This window comes from Onychomys torridus, chromosome 1 (genome assembly GCF_903995425.1).
Source record: "Onychomys torridus chromosome 1, mOncTor1.1, whole genome shotgun sequence".
Lineage (NCBI taxonomy): Eukaryota > Metazoa > Chordata > Mammalia > Rodentia > Cricetidae > Onychomys > Onychomys torridus.
In genome coordinates this window covers 108890944-108904856 of record NC_050443.1, presented here as the reverse complement: position 1 = coordinate 108904856, position 13913 = coordinate 108890944, and the positions used below count along the sequence as shown (strand labels likewise).

Genomic DNA, 13913 nt, shown 5'->3' with positions numbered 1-13913 from the left:
ACCTTCTGACCTACACAGGCACCAGGGAGGCGAGCAGTTCAAACACCTACACACAGACAAAACACTCAAACACATATAATAAATAAGTCATACAAAACAAAAATCACAAGTCATTGGACCTCTCCACTTTCAAGTTCCTCACCTCCAATAATGAACACTGCACTCCATGACAACTGAAAAGACTTGTGTGTGGTAAGGCCATGACGAAGCAGTGTATATTAAGGGTGCCTTTGTGCCAAGGACCTGAGCATCTTCAGGTGCAGTATTTATAATGTCCTACCAGGACACTGATACAATGTTTATGTGGTACTAGAACAGAGAATTCCAAGGCCACTACAGTCACCCAGAGAGGACCTGGGAACACAGCTCAGTCAGATGGGCTAGGACCCTCCACACCTCAGTGGAAATGCACTTTTATCTGGGCCCTGGTGCCTCTTTGGAATGGGAGAGAGCTGTGAGGAAAGCTTTGCACTGAATAGGCACCCTCATTAGCAGCATTGACCCATTGTACCCCCAAGACCATCATTACCTGAGCCCCCAATGTCCCTCCCTCTGAGTAACACTTCCAAGTATTTGCACATTCTCTGGTGACTTTCTCATCAACAAAATGAGAAAAGGAGGCATTCAAGCCCCCCCTTTTTTGACTGACATTTAGGGAAGTGGCATCTCATGGCCATGAAGCAAATTAGGACAACCCTGGGACTTTAAGCCAGAATATTTTCAACTTCCTGTGCCCTTGCTCCCGTTCCACCCACCATGGGCTACTCACATGCCAAGCCAAAAGAGGAACATCTTTCTTTTTTGTTAAGTCACCTTGACTATCACCGCCCTGAGTTCCAAGCTCTCCTCATTCTCTCTAACATCGGCTCTACACCCACACTTACTGCACATCTCTGAGGTTCAGAGTCACACGGTTGTTGGTTGGGACCAAAATGTTCCACACACATCTAGCATTATTGGGATAATTCCCAGGGTAGAATGGACTGGAAAAGGTCCCATAGTGCCAGTTCAGGAGACCTCCACAGGTGTAGTTTACTGTAAGGAAAGAGAGGAAATGACAATGAACCCCAGCACACAGCACAGAGCTGCCTGCCAGGAGGAGGAATGTGTGACACAATATCCAAGTGAGAAACCCAACAAGAGACAGCCTAGCCCTGGCCAATCCTGAGACACAGAGGACACCCTCCTAGGTGGCTTTTCTTGTGTGTGGTGGGTGGGGTGCAGGTTGGTTAACAGATGGGGGACAGGAATGGCAGTATTGGAAAAGTTCCATCAAAGCCACAGTGAGGTGTCCCCTATACTTATGACACCCCAGTTGCCAGTTGATGGTGGGTATGAGATCCCTTGGACCAGTGGTGAATAACTTCTGCACCCTGGATACAACGGGACATTCAGGCACAATTAACACCTATCAAGCAAGGCTTATTTCAGGTATATATGTGTTTGCTGCTATGGGCTTCAATCTCTCTGGAGAACAGGGAAAATCTGGAGGTAGTACTGTGGACTAGACACCTATTTCTACCTGTTCTGACTCACAGAGTCCAAAGCCCCAGTCTTCCTGCAATGCCGTGGTGTCATGAATGGAATGGAAGTGTCCACCAATGGGCTCACATTGAACACCTGGAGTCCCACTCATAGTCCAACACCATGGTTAAATTATAAGTGCATCACCAAATCTACTCATTGATATGGGATGTTTAAATTGGATATGGACTTTGTGGGCAGAGTGGATCACTGGGATTGTGCATGGGAAAGACATGCAGTCTTCCTAATTCCTTTCTTCTCCTTGTTCTTCTGAGCTGTGCTGCACCACAGACTGCAAGAACATCCCAGAATCCCTGTTTCTCTCCAACCTCTTGGTTGAAGTGTGAAAGCTCTGCTTTGGTCTCATTCCACACTTACCAGGGGAAGAAGAAGTTGTTGTATCCCACCAATCTAGAGAGAGAAACAAAGGTGGATTAGAAGGAAGGCCTGTGCATCAAAGTTGGGTCAAGACACCCTTGCTAGAGGAAGAAAACATTGGACACAGAAGCACTGTGGCTGAGAAAAAGGAAGTCCTTTCCTCTTAAGATCCTGTGGTAGCCCTGACCATGCTCTCATGTCCACCAATTTACAGTGAGGTGGCCCTGGGCCCCAGGACAACTATAACTTTGTCCTGAATGACAGTTGCCTGGTTAAAGGATCATGTCATCCATACCATAGGCATACAACAGGAATAGTCTCTGCTGTCACCATGTCTCTCGACTCTTGCAAAAGATATTGATTCTTAGAAAAATGTCATAGTAAATGACCTCCATTCACAAATGATTTCACCAGGAAAGTGAAACTTAGCAAATTGGATTAAGTCCTGCAACCTCCATGCCCTGAGACAAGAAGATGTGTCATTGGCTCAACAGAATTTACGACGCCACTTTACATATATGATGAAGGATCCAGTGCAGAGAACACTGAGGGGGCCAACCCATCATAGAGCTGTCTCTGAGGCTGTGAGCAGAAGAGGGACAGGGGAAACACAAGTGTTAAAGGAGATCTGGACTCACCAGGAATGGTCGAGGATGGCAATGGAAAAGCTGTGAGAAAGAGAAGCCATGTCAGAAGCCCTGATCAGAAGATGCCTAGCCCAGGGTTCATGACACTGACAGACCAGACACTGGGTTGTACTCATCTGCTGCCTCAGAGTAGGGATTGCTAATCATCTACATGGCCAGGAAGATGCTACCCATGGGGTCATTAAGAGCCCACACTCTGCTCCCACTTCAAGGTGAGGAATGTGTCTGGGTGTGTTGATAGGCTGAATCCTGTGATTTGTATCCATCCAGAGGTAACTAGCCAGGTCCAATTCTTACACTGGACCACTCAAGCCTCACAGGGAAGCCCCACCCACACTGGACATGAGGCACAGAGCTGGAGGACGTTACAGTCAAGGACACAGACTCTGTCTACCTCAGTACCTGAAAGAACTGTACACAGACACACACCTTTAATAAGCCCAATGAGGGAACTTGAATTTAGTATTTTCCAATAGGAAGCCAGAGACATGATTGTAATCAAGAAAAGTGTTTTGTCAAATGATCATTTTCCAACTGAAGTAAAGAACTCTACAGTCAAAGAGTAGCATTATCATGAAGTAGGAACTTGAGCTAAGGACAAAGTCAGTGTCTCTGGCCCTCACTACATAAGGGACTTGGACATCACATTCCTCAACCCTTTACCACCAGACTCATAGGTCTACATAGCATCTCTGATTGGGCCTCAGAACCTCCAATAGAATGTTCTGTCCCTCTTTGTATGTCCTAATCTATCCGTCTTCAGACAGAAGACAGATGTGCTAGTTCTCAGGACATGGACAGTGACACACATTTTGGAAGAGTCACAAAGCTCCAAGCCTGCTGTCACCACCACTCCTGGAACTTCTCACCATCTGTAAAAACAATCGCCTTAAACCTTTTCATTCTCTGATGATGACACTGAAGCCAGTGCATCCCATCACCCAGCACTGGCCCTCAACCATATTTCCGGCAGCCAGAACCCCAAGACTCACTCACTGGACACAGTCCCTCTCAACAGGAAGCAAGCAGGGGACCCAGTGAGACCATGCTATTGCTTATGTCCCAAACTCAGGAAAGCTGAGGATCAGAAGGCTCCTAGGGACATCCCCAAACACAAATGGACATTCATTCCTTCAGGGGAACTTACTGGTGGCAGGGACAAAGGTGGCGATGTAGTCAGCCTGGAACCCTCTCCTGGTGACACTGCCATCAGTGATGAAGACTACAGACATGTAGTTCCGTGTTGAGGTGAAAGATCCATTGGCCCCATCACAAACCCGAGCAATGAGAGAGGAATTGTATTGAGGACCATCAAAAAGCAGGATATAATCATAGCTGCAGCCCCCTTCAAGCCTGAGGAGACAGAATAAACAGTTAGCTTCTCCGTGTCTGGAATTTGATGTGGAGTCTCACATCTCAGGGATCACTGTCCCAATAACAGTGACAAAATATATCATCTGAAAGAATAGATGGCTTCCAGGGATCCTAAGGGAATTCATCTATCTTCCCCAGACTGTCATGTCTGGTCTTCATTGGTCCTTTGGGGGACACAGATGTGTAAGCTATACCTCTCAACAACAGCCTTTTATGTAAACAAAGGAAGGTCACCTGACAAAAATTTATTTCATTTATCTAATTTATTGCTTCAAGGTGCAAACCAATTATCTTCAGGATAAAACAAATCTCTTATAAATAAAAAGAAAAATGGGATGAGAAAACATAGCAGGACCTGAAGACATGGCTCAGTGGTTAAGTTCACTGGTTGCTCTTCCAGAGGACTAAGTTTGATTCCCAGAACATACAAAGGAGAACACAATCATCAATCATTCCATATCTAGGGGATTGAACACCTTCTGACCTATACAGGCACCAGGGAGGCAAGCAGTTCAAACACATACACACAGACAAAACACTCAAACACATATAATAAATAAGTCATACAAAACAAAAATCACAAGTCATTGGACCTCTCCACTTTCAAGTTCCTCACCTCCAATAATGAACACTGCACTCCATGACAACTGAAAAGACTTGTGTGTGGTAAGGCCATGATGAAGCAGTGTATATTAAGGGTGCCTTTGTGCCAAGGACCTGAGCATCTTCAGGTGCAGTATTTATAATGTCCTACCAGGACACCGATACAATGTTTATGTGGTACTAGAACAGAGAATTCCAAGGCCACTACAGTCACCCAGAGAGGACCTGGGAACACAGCTCAGTCAGATGGGCTAGGACCCTCCACACCTCAGTGGAAATGCACTTTTATCTGGGCCCTGGTGCCTCTTTGGAATGGGAGAGAGCTGTGAGGAAAGCTTTGCACTGAATAGGCACCCTCATTAGCAGCACTGTCCCATTGTACCCCCAAGACCATCATTACCTGAGCCCCCAATGTCCCTCCCTCTGAGTAACACTTCCAAGTATTTGCACATTCTCTGGTGACTTTCTGGTCAACAAAATGAGAAAAGGAAGCATTCAAGCCCCCTCTTTTTTGACTGAGGTTTAGGGAAATGGCATCTCATGGCCATGCAGCAAATTAGGACAACCCTGGGACTTTAAGCCAGAATATTTTCAACTTCCTGTGCCCTTGCTCCCATTCCACCCCCCATGGGCTACTCACATGCCAAGCCAAAAGAGGAACATCTTTCTTTTTTGTTAAGTCACCTTGACTATCACCGCCCTGAGTTCCAAGCTCTCCTCATTCTCTCTAACATCGGCTCTACACCCACACTTACTGCACATCTCTGAGGTTCAGAGTCACACGGTTGTTGGTTGGGACCAAAATGTTCCACACACATCTAGCATTATTGGGATAATTCCCAGGATAGAATGGACTGGAAAAGGTCCCATAGTGCCAGTTCAGGAGACCTCCACAGGTATAGTTTACTGTAAGGAAAGAGAGGAAATGACAATGAACCCCAGCACACAGCACAGAGCTGCCTGCCAGGAGGAGGAATGTATGACACAATATCCAAGTGAGAAACCCAACAAGAGACAGCCTAGCCCTGGCCAATCCTGAGACACAGAGGACACCCTCCTAGGTGGCTTTTCTTTGTGTGTGGGTGGGTGGGGTGCAGGTTGGTTAACAGATGGGGGACAGGAATGGCAGTATTGAAAAGTTCCATCAAAGCCACAGTGAGGTGTCCCCTATACTTATGACACCCCAGTTGCCAGTTGATGGTGGGTATGAGATCCCTTGGACCAGTGGTGAATAACTTCTGCACCCTGGATACAACGGGACATTCAGGCACAATTAACACCTATCAAGCAAGGCTTATTTCAGGTATATATGTGTTTGCTGCTATGGGCTTCAATCTCTCTGGAGAACAGGGAAAATCTGGAGGTAGTACTGTGGACTAGACACCTATTTCTACCTGTTCTGACTCACAGAGTCCAAAGCCTCAGTCTTCCTGCAATGCCATGGTGTCATGAATGGAATGGAAGTGTCCACCAATGGGCTCACATTGAACACCTGGAGTCCCACTCACAGTCCAACGCCATGGTTAAATTATAAGTGCATCACCAAATCCATTCATTAATATGGGATGTTTAAATAGGAGGTGGACTTTGTGGACAGAGTAGATCACTGGGAATGTTCATAGGAAAGACATGCAGTCTTCCTAATTCCTTTCTTCTCCTCATTCTTCTAAGCTGTGCTACACCACAGACTGCAAGAACATCCTAGAATCCCTGTCTCTTTCCAACCTCTTCGTTGAAATGAGAAAGCTCTGCTTTGGTCTCATTCCACACTTACCAGGGGAAGAAGGAGTTGTTGTGTCCCACCAATCTAGAGAGAGAAACAAAGCTGTATTAGAAGGAAGGCCTGTGCATCAAAGTTGGTTCAAGACACCCTTGCTAAAGGAGGAAACATTGGACACAGAAGCACTGTTGCTGAAAAAAAGAAAGTCCTTTCCTCTTAAGATCCTGTGGTAGCCCTGACCATGCTCTCATGTCCACCATGAGAGGTGGCCCTGGGTCCCAGGACATCTATAACTTTGTCCTGGATGACAGTTGCTTGGTTAAAGGATCATGTCATCCATACCATAGGCATATGACAGGAATAGTCTCTGCTGCCACATATTCCATGACTCTTGATAAGATAATGCCTTCTAGACAGACCTTGTAGGAAAGGCTCTTTGGAGCAAATGATTTCACCAGGAAAATGAATTTCAGCAAAATGGATTAAGTCCTGCAATTTTATTATGTCACCAAGACAAGCAGAGTGTGACATTGGCTCAAGAGAAGATACTGTTCTTAATTCCTTTCTTTCTCCCTGTCCTTCTGAGCTGTGCTGCACCATAGACTTCAAGAGCACCCCAGAATCCCTGCCTCTCACCAGCCTCTTGATTGAAGTGTAAAAGCTCTGTTTTGGTCTCATCCCACACTTACCAGGGAAAGGAGTGGTTGTATCCCACCAATCTGGAGAGGAAAACAAAGATGGATTAGAAGGAAGGCCTGGGCATCAAAGTTTGTCTTAGAGACTTGTGCTGAGAAAAGGAAATCACTGGGCACAAAAGCACATTGGCTGAGATGAAGAGATTCCTCTCCATTAGAGGAGTAGTGACCTTGGACATGCTCTCCTGTGCCCGTCATTTCAGCAGTGAGGTAGCCCAGGGCCCCAAAGCCACTGTAACATTCTCCTGAATGACAGTTGCTTAATAAAAGAATCATGCCATCTTTTCCTTAGGATCATGGCAGAAACAGTCTCTACTGTCCCATGTCACATGGCTCTTGCAAAAGATAATGATTTCTACACAAATAGCATAGGAAAGGTCCTAAATAGCAAAAGATTTCAACAGGAAAGTGAAGTTTAGCAAAATCAAGTAAGTGCTGCAACTCCGTTATCCCACTGAGACAAGGAGAGGGTGATATTTGGCTCAACAGAAGCTGCTTTTAGTTTATGGAGAATGCTGAAGAGTCCCACTATTCTGTAATTGTTGGTTGTGGCTGTGAGCAAAATAAGCAAGCATCCTGACACCTATCTCCTCTATTCACCAGCCTCACAGCCAAAACAGACTCAGTTCCTGGAAAGACATGGTGGATTCTCCTTTGTTGTTCCCATGGGGATGATGGAGCTTGTGTGATCCAGGCAGCTCTCTCATGGGGTTTAATGCAGTATAGAGTGTGAGTTCCTCCCATTGCAGCTTCTCGGGTACCCTATCTTAGAAAGACCTTCACCCTGTCACCCTGACTTCACATCCTCATGGAATGTTCACTACTTCTGTTCTAGACATCAAAGGTGTGTTTCTCACCAGGAGGGCTATGTGTCTGCAGTGTTGACATGAGTTGAATCTGCCTTGGGTGGTGGCCAGACACCTACTCCATCTTGTAACTAAGGCCTTGGAGTGCCATGCACTCTTCTGGATGACAACATCCACTGCAGAATGTGGGCTGTTTGCGGGAGACAGAGCAAGCAGAGCCCTCTGACTCCTAACACACAGACTGCACATGGGCACATTCTCCCCATCCTGACCCTCACCCAGCAGCAGTAAGAACAAAGAAGAGGAGGTTGCTCTACAACAGACCAAAGGGAGAGAAGGATGAGCTCCCTGGCAGAGGAGAAAGAAGTTCATGGGGCCCTGGCAAAGGCTCTCACAAGCTGCTCACCGAGACAAGGTGGAGAGTGTATGTCAGAACTGCTTTCCAGACTCACTAGAACTGTATTAAACATGCGTAGAAGGTATTGTTCACCCACTGAGCTGGTCACATGACTGTCTCCATGACCTCACTTTCTCTGTACAATAACAGCACTCTAGCCAACCCCGGGGCTTTGTCACTGCTGGTCACCAAGACTGTTAATGTCAACTTATTACCAAAGTCAAGGTTTCCAGCAACCAACATGTTTAAACAAGACAAAGGCCTGCTCCAGTTCTGGCCTGGACTAAGCCTCTTGCTTTCTAGACAGGTACCCCTTTGAAGTGACCCCATAATGGTATCCCATAATATAGCATCGGTGTTATTTTGCCACAGAAACCTTTCGGAAAGCTTGTCTTATTTTGATCCTCTAAGCCCAAAGTTTATTCTGACATGACACTAAATTTAGAGACTACCGAATTTTGAAACTCACCCTCACGCTGACTGACTCCTCCTAACACAGAGAAATGGGCATTGACAAGGGTCCTAGTAGAAGAAAGCCCCTTGATCAGGAGGCAATCCCACCTTCTCTAAGTTTTTAAAAACACATGCCCACTACCCCCATCCCCTTAACTGTCCCAAGAAAGTCACCACCATGAATGACACTGGCATTACAACCTACAGAAAGAGATTTATACAATTTATGTTACCTATTATTACAGTAGTCTCTGGAGTGGTGGTAGTCTCTGGAGTGGTCTGCTCTGCACGTCCGTACATAGATGAGAGAGAAAAATGGAAAATATAAAGTTAAGTCCCCCTTGAGAAAAACCAAGACATGCAAGTACAGTTAAATCTCCCGATGGCATGTGATTCTGGATCTGTATTAGGTAATGCACGCAACCACAGATCTTCCCTGTGGCCACACTCATGGTTGTACCACCCATCATGCTGACAGCTGGACAGGTAGGGTTCCTGTCCTGAGCAGTACACAGCTCCCAAGAGAATGTTCCCTGGAGCCTGACAGAGTGGGCCCCTCCAGGTGCTCATACAGAATGGACACAGTGCAGTTGCAGACAGATGACATCTTCATCATGGGTGTTCCTGCTGCCATCACACACAGTGCCCAAGTAGTCTTGGTACAGGACCTCCACTCAGCCCTTACACTGGTCACCGCCATTTACCAGCCTCAGAGGCAAAGCTGCAGAAACTGCTCTCCTGGCATGCTGTGCTCTACACTAACCCACATGTGCCCTTCCTCCTCTGACCTCCAGGGCTATCTTATTTGCCATTCCCCACCCTGGACCTTAAAAATGACCTTCTTCATAGTCTTCCCACTCCCCCTGTACCTCAATTCTCTGACAACTTCCAGCCAGACAAGGGACCCTCAAAGTCACCTCTTCAGACCTAACTCAGCCCTGACAGTCCCAGGGCAGAACTCCAGACTCACTTTCCATCAGCTCCCAGGATATCCATGTCTACCATCCAAACTCAGTCTCCCTCCTCCATTGGGATCCAGGATGCCACCCTGTGCCACTCTGTGCCAGGGGGCTGAGAGTGTGGACATCAATTTTGACGTCTCTATCTGCCTCTCTGCCCTGTTCTCATCTGTGCCTTGGTCCTTGAGTTTCATCTTGACAAAGGCACGTGTATTTCAGTCACTTCCCTGCCCTAAGTGCTTCAGCATTGGCCGGAAGCAGTGGTGCACAGCTTTAAGTACTCAGGAGGCAAAACCAGGTAGATATCTGTAAGTTCAATTCCAACACAGTCTACATAAGGAAATGCAGTCCAGCCAGGGCTACATGGTGAGACAATGTCACACACACTCACAAAGAATGTTTGAGGATCCTCTCCATCCTCATCAGGATCAAGGATGCAATGGTATTTGTCTAACAGAAGTCTTCTCTCTACCACCCAGCCTGCTCTCCCCAGACCAGCATAACTGGGAAGTTTGCAGGCAGCATGCTTCTGCATGGTGTGGTGCCCCTAAGTCACTCACAGTGGAAATCTGGGCTGCTTGTGGGAGGAAACAGACAGCAGGTGAGTGCTGGCAGGCCCCTGGGTGTGGCTTTGCTGTGGCTACTCTGTGGTTATGAGTACTCTGTGGTATGACAGTGGTAGATTGGAATAGATATAAGGTAAAGGATCAGATGTGTGCTGATGTTGGAGATCAAACAGGGGTGGAGTGAGTATGGGCAAAGAACAAGTGGGCATTCCAAGATAATGCCAAGTGCACTCGGAGTCTCATGAGCCCCTCTTGCTGTCCTCTGCTGGTCACTCTGTGAATGTCCCCCTAGAGAACTGCCAGCCTCAGTTTGGTCCTCACTGGAGAGTGATCAGAAAGTTTCCCCTGAGTCCCTGCCAGGACATAGCTGCATCTCTCAAGACATGCAATGAAAGGGGAAGAATTGGCTTTAGCATGCCAGGGTCACAGTGACACAGTCAGTTGTCCTCTATGGCCTCACCTATCAAACTCAGACTCAAAAGTCTGCACACTCTCTGCCCGGATTGGGCAAAGATGGTCTGGTACAGGCAGTGCTGGGTTCAAATCCCACCTTACAGCCACAGAATCTTAGACAGGCAAGTATTGACAAATTATCTAACTATGTCTTAGTTTTCCCATCTGCAAAACAGCATTAATGATACTTATCTTAAAATGTTGGGAAGGTTTTAATGATAACACATATTATCTGTATTAACTGAGCATTGATATATGTGCAATATATTTAATATTTGAAACATACTTTTCTTTTATTTTTTAATTATGTGCATGGGCTTGTGTCTGTGTGTGGGTTTGTGCACATCAGTACAAGTGCCCATAGAGGCAAGGAGAGGGTGTCAGAGTCCCTGGAGTTGGAGTTATAGGTGGTTATTAGTTGTCTAACCTGGGTACTGAAAGCTGAACTCAGGTGTTCTGCAGGCACAGTGTGTGCTCCTAATACTAAGCCATCTCTCCAGCCTCTTCTTCCTCTTCTTTAAATACTGATGTGTTCATTTCACACGTGAAAACGATTTGGCTGGGGGTACCTAACAAGTTATCTAGCTTTGATAATACTATTTACCTTTGCAAAGATGGCTCAGACTGGACAGAGGAAGAAACAGTGACTGTTTCCACTAGCTTTTCTGACACTAGGCTGAAGTTCATTTCATCCATCAGTCACTGGAGGGCAGAGGGAAGAAGGGAGGTGAGGGACAGAGATTGGTGGAGTGTGCCTGGCACCTTGACACCCACGTCTCTCACCTCGACTCCATCCCTCACTTCTGTGCCCAAAGCTGCACCTGGATCCCACCAGGCAGCGGCAGCGGGGCTGCCCATCTGTCCTGTGAGCTCCATTCTCACCTTGGCACAGCTGAGGCATTTGAAGGAGTCTCAGTCGGGGATTTGATAAGATCGTGTTTGCTTATGGCCATGTCTGTGGGAAACTGTCTTGATGGATAATTGATGGGGAAGGCCAGCCCACTGTCCTGGGCAGGTGAGCCTGTGCTGTATAAAAATGTTAGCTAAGCATGAGCCAGAAAGCCAGCAAGCAGGGCTCCTGCATGGCCTCTGCATCAGTTCCTGCCTCCAGCTTCCTGCCTCCTGCCCCTGGGATGGCTTCACTGGATGATGGACTGTACCCTGTAAGCCAAATAAACCCTTCTGCCTCCAAATTGCATGTTGGAGAAAGCAAACTGGACCCCAAAACCAACTAGTAGTCTAAAGCCAGAAACCAAGAGCAAAGGAGCAGGAATGAGAATTAGTTGTAGCTTCTGGGATCCTCCAACCTTATGAAAGAACAAACTCAATTTAGAAAAGAACCCACTATTTAGAAATGATCTCATAGAGGTTTCAAAATTAGCTTCAACTGCACTGTACACTACTACTGGGGTAGGGGGGATATGTAGTTAATTCTTGTCTATGTGCACAGAAGAAGGTCTTGATAAAAATGATTTTTTGCAAAAGGAGATAAAAGCGAGTGGGTAGGAGATGAAGTTACATCATTTCAGATATGATGAACAAGAGCTGGGCATAGTGACACTCCTGGACCCCAAGAACTCTGGAACTAAAGAAAAGAAGATCAGGAGTTCAAGTAGCCTTGCATACACAGCAAGTCTGAGAACAGCCTGGGCTACATAGGCCTTAAAATAAATAAGCAAACCAAATATTTACAATTTTTCTGGTTTTTGAAGACTTAGCAAACTAATGGCCCTTTACCCTTGTAAATATTAAAGTCTTACTAGTCTTGTATCAAGCAGGGGTTTTCTCAAAGTGTGGAGAAGGGCAGGTTATGCTCACATATCATCTGCCAGAGCACAGGTCCCTGAGCCACTCTGGGTCTCCAAGTCAGAAACTTTTTCTTTCATTGTTACTTTTATTTCCATTCCAGAGTAAGTTGTGAAATTGCTTAATAAGTTTTGCCAAAAATGTAGCCAGCTGTCTTGATAGTATTATTAATTAAACCAGCTGACATAGAAAAAACATAACAATTAACATAGTTATATGATAAACAGAGAAACACACAAGATACACAATTATTAAATAGGCTTTAAATAAACACATGTTTGCACATTCAGATATGAAATGAGATACACAGATACCCCATTCCTAAACGCCAGTACTGTTCCCCTAAAACCCTACTTTGTTTCATAATCCTTGAAGTGTATGTGGAAAAAATTGGAAGGATGTGAATCCCAAGACCCACACTCAGACATTCTATTTGATTCTGACACACATTGAAATTGCAGGCAGGGGCAACATCCATGAAGACTGTGAGTGTATTACCACATGAGCCTTGATGCTCCAGCTGACAGAAGCTTCTGTTGTCATTGAAGGTCCCAATGGGACACAGATTGTTCACTGAAGCCTAGTATCATTCATATCTATTCAGTGAGGCAGTGGTTATTACAACATGTGTGACACTATAAAGTGATACAGGTCCATCTTTTCAAAGTACTTACCAGGTGTGGGATAGCTAGCTTGAGAAGCTGTAAGGGAATAAAAGCAAATTCAGACTGTATGTTTTACCCACAGTAATCCATGAGAACCCCTACCTGGGAAGCGGTAGCCCTGACTCTTATGCATTGAACAACCAGGAACACCCAAGGTCAAGTTCACCACCCCCTGAACAGAAAGCTTCTTCACTCTGCTATGTGGGCTCCCCAAAGCCAAAAAAATCTAACACTGAGGTTTCATTTTCACTGGTCAAAAGAGCAAAACAGTTTTTGTAATATCAATTGGCACTCTGTGTCCATAGCTTCCTTCACAGATTACACATGGGGTGGATCAAAAAACTGGGGGAACCCCTGCTCTGCACGAAGCATGCAGACACTTCCCCTCCTGTCTTCATCCAGGAGCAGTGTGGTCCTGCAGTGACTTACACAGCCGAGACATTCTACTCGGTCTATGTCTGGGGATGACAAGGAGGGACAAAGGAGGGCATGTGGGGTCACACCCCAGATTATATAAAGACTTGAGGATCAGAGGGTTTGGGTATAAGCAAGGGAGTTCTTAGAAAATACCTTCTATGGAGACTGAGAGATAACTGCTCAGCAATGTTGAGGACATAGTCAATAGTGTTGTGGTTTAGCTATGAGTAAATATATGTGTGTGTGTGTGTGTGTGTGTGTGTGTGTGTATTATGGAAACAGCAGGGCCGATGAGGTCTGGCAGGAGGCATGAGATTTGGATGCTCTTACTTACAGCCTATGTCCTACTTGTTGAAATATATTCTTGTGAGCCGGGGACCCTGTTAGGCTCTTGATGCATTTTCCAAGCTGGACACAAATTAGACAGGTGTGTTCCCTGCCCACCAGAGA

At 46.0% G+C, this 13913-nt stretch overlaps 1 protein-coding gene across 1 annotated transcript in view; it reads right to left on the bottom strand.

The window, feature by feature from the left end:
- Dmbt1 (deleted in malignant brain tumors 1) overlaps positions 1–13913 on the bottom strand; it is a 58378-nt gene that overhangs the window by 22345 nt on the left and 22120 nt on the right. Inside the window, 5 exon segments of the mRNA XM_036177536.1 lie at positions 885–1035; positions 3216–3219; positions 3710–3902; positions 5282–5432; positions 13056–13082. Coding sequence (XP_036033429.1) covers positions 885–1035; positions 3216–3219; positions 3710–3902; positions 5282–5432; positions 13056–13082 — 526 coding nt within the window.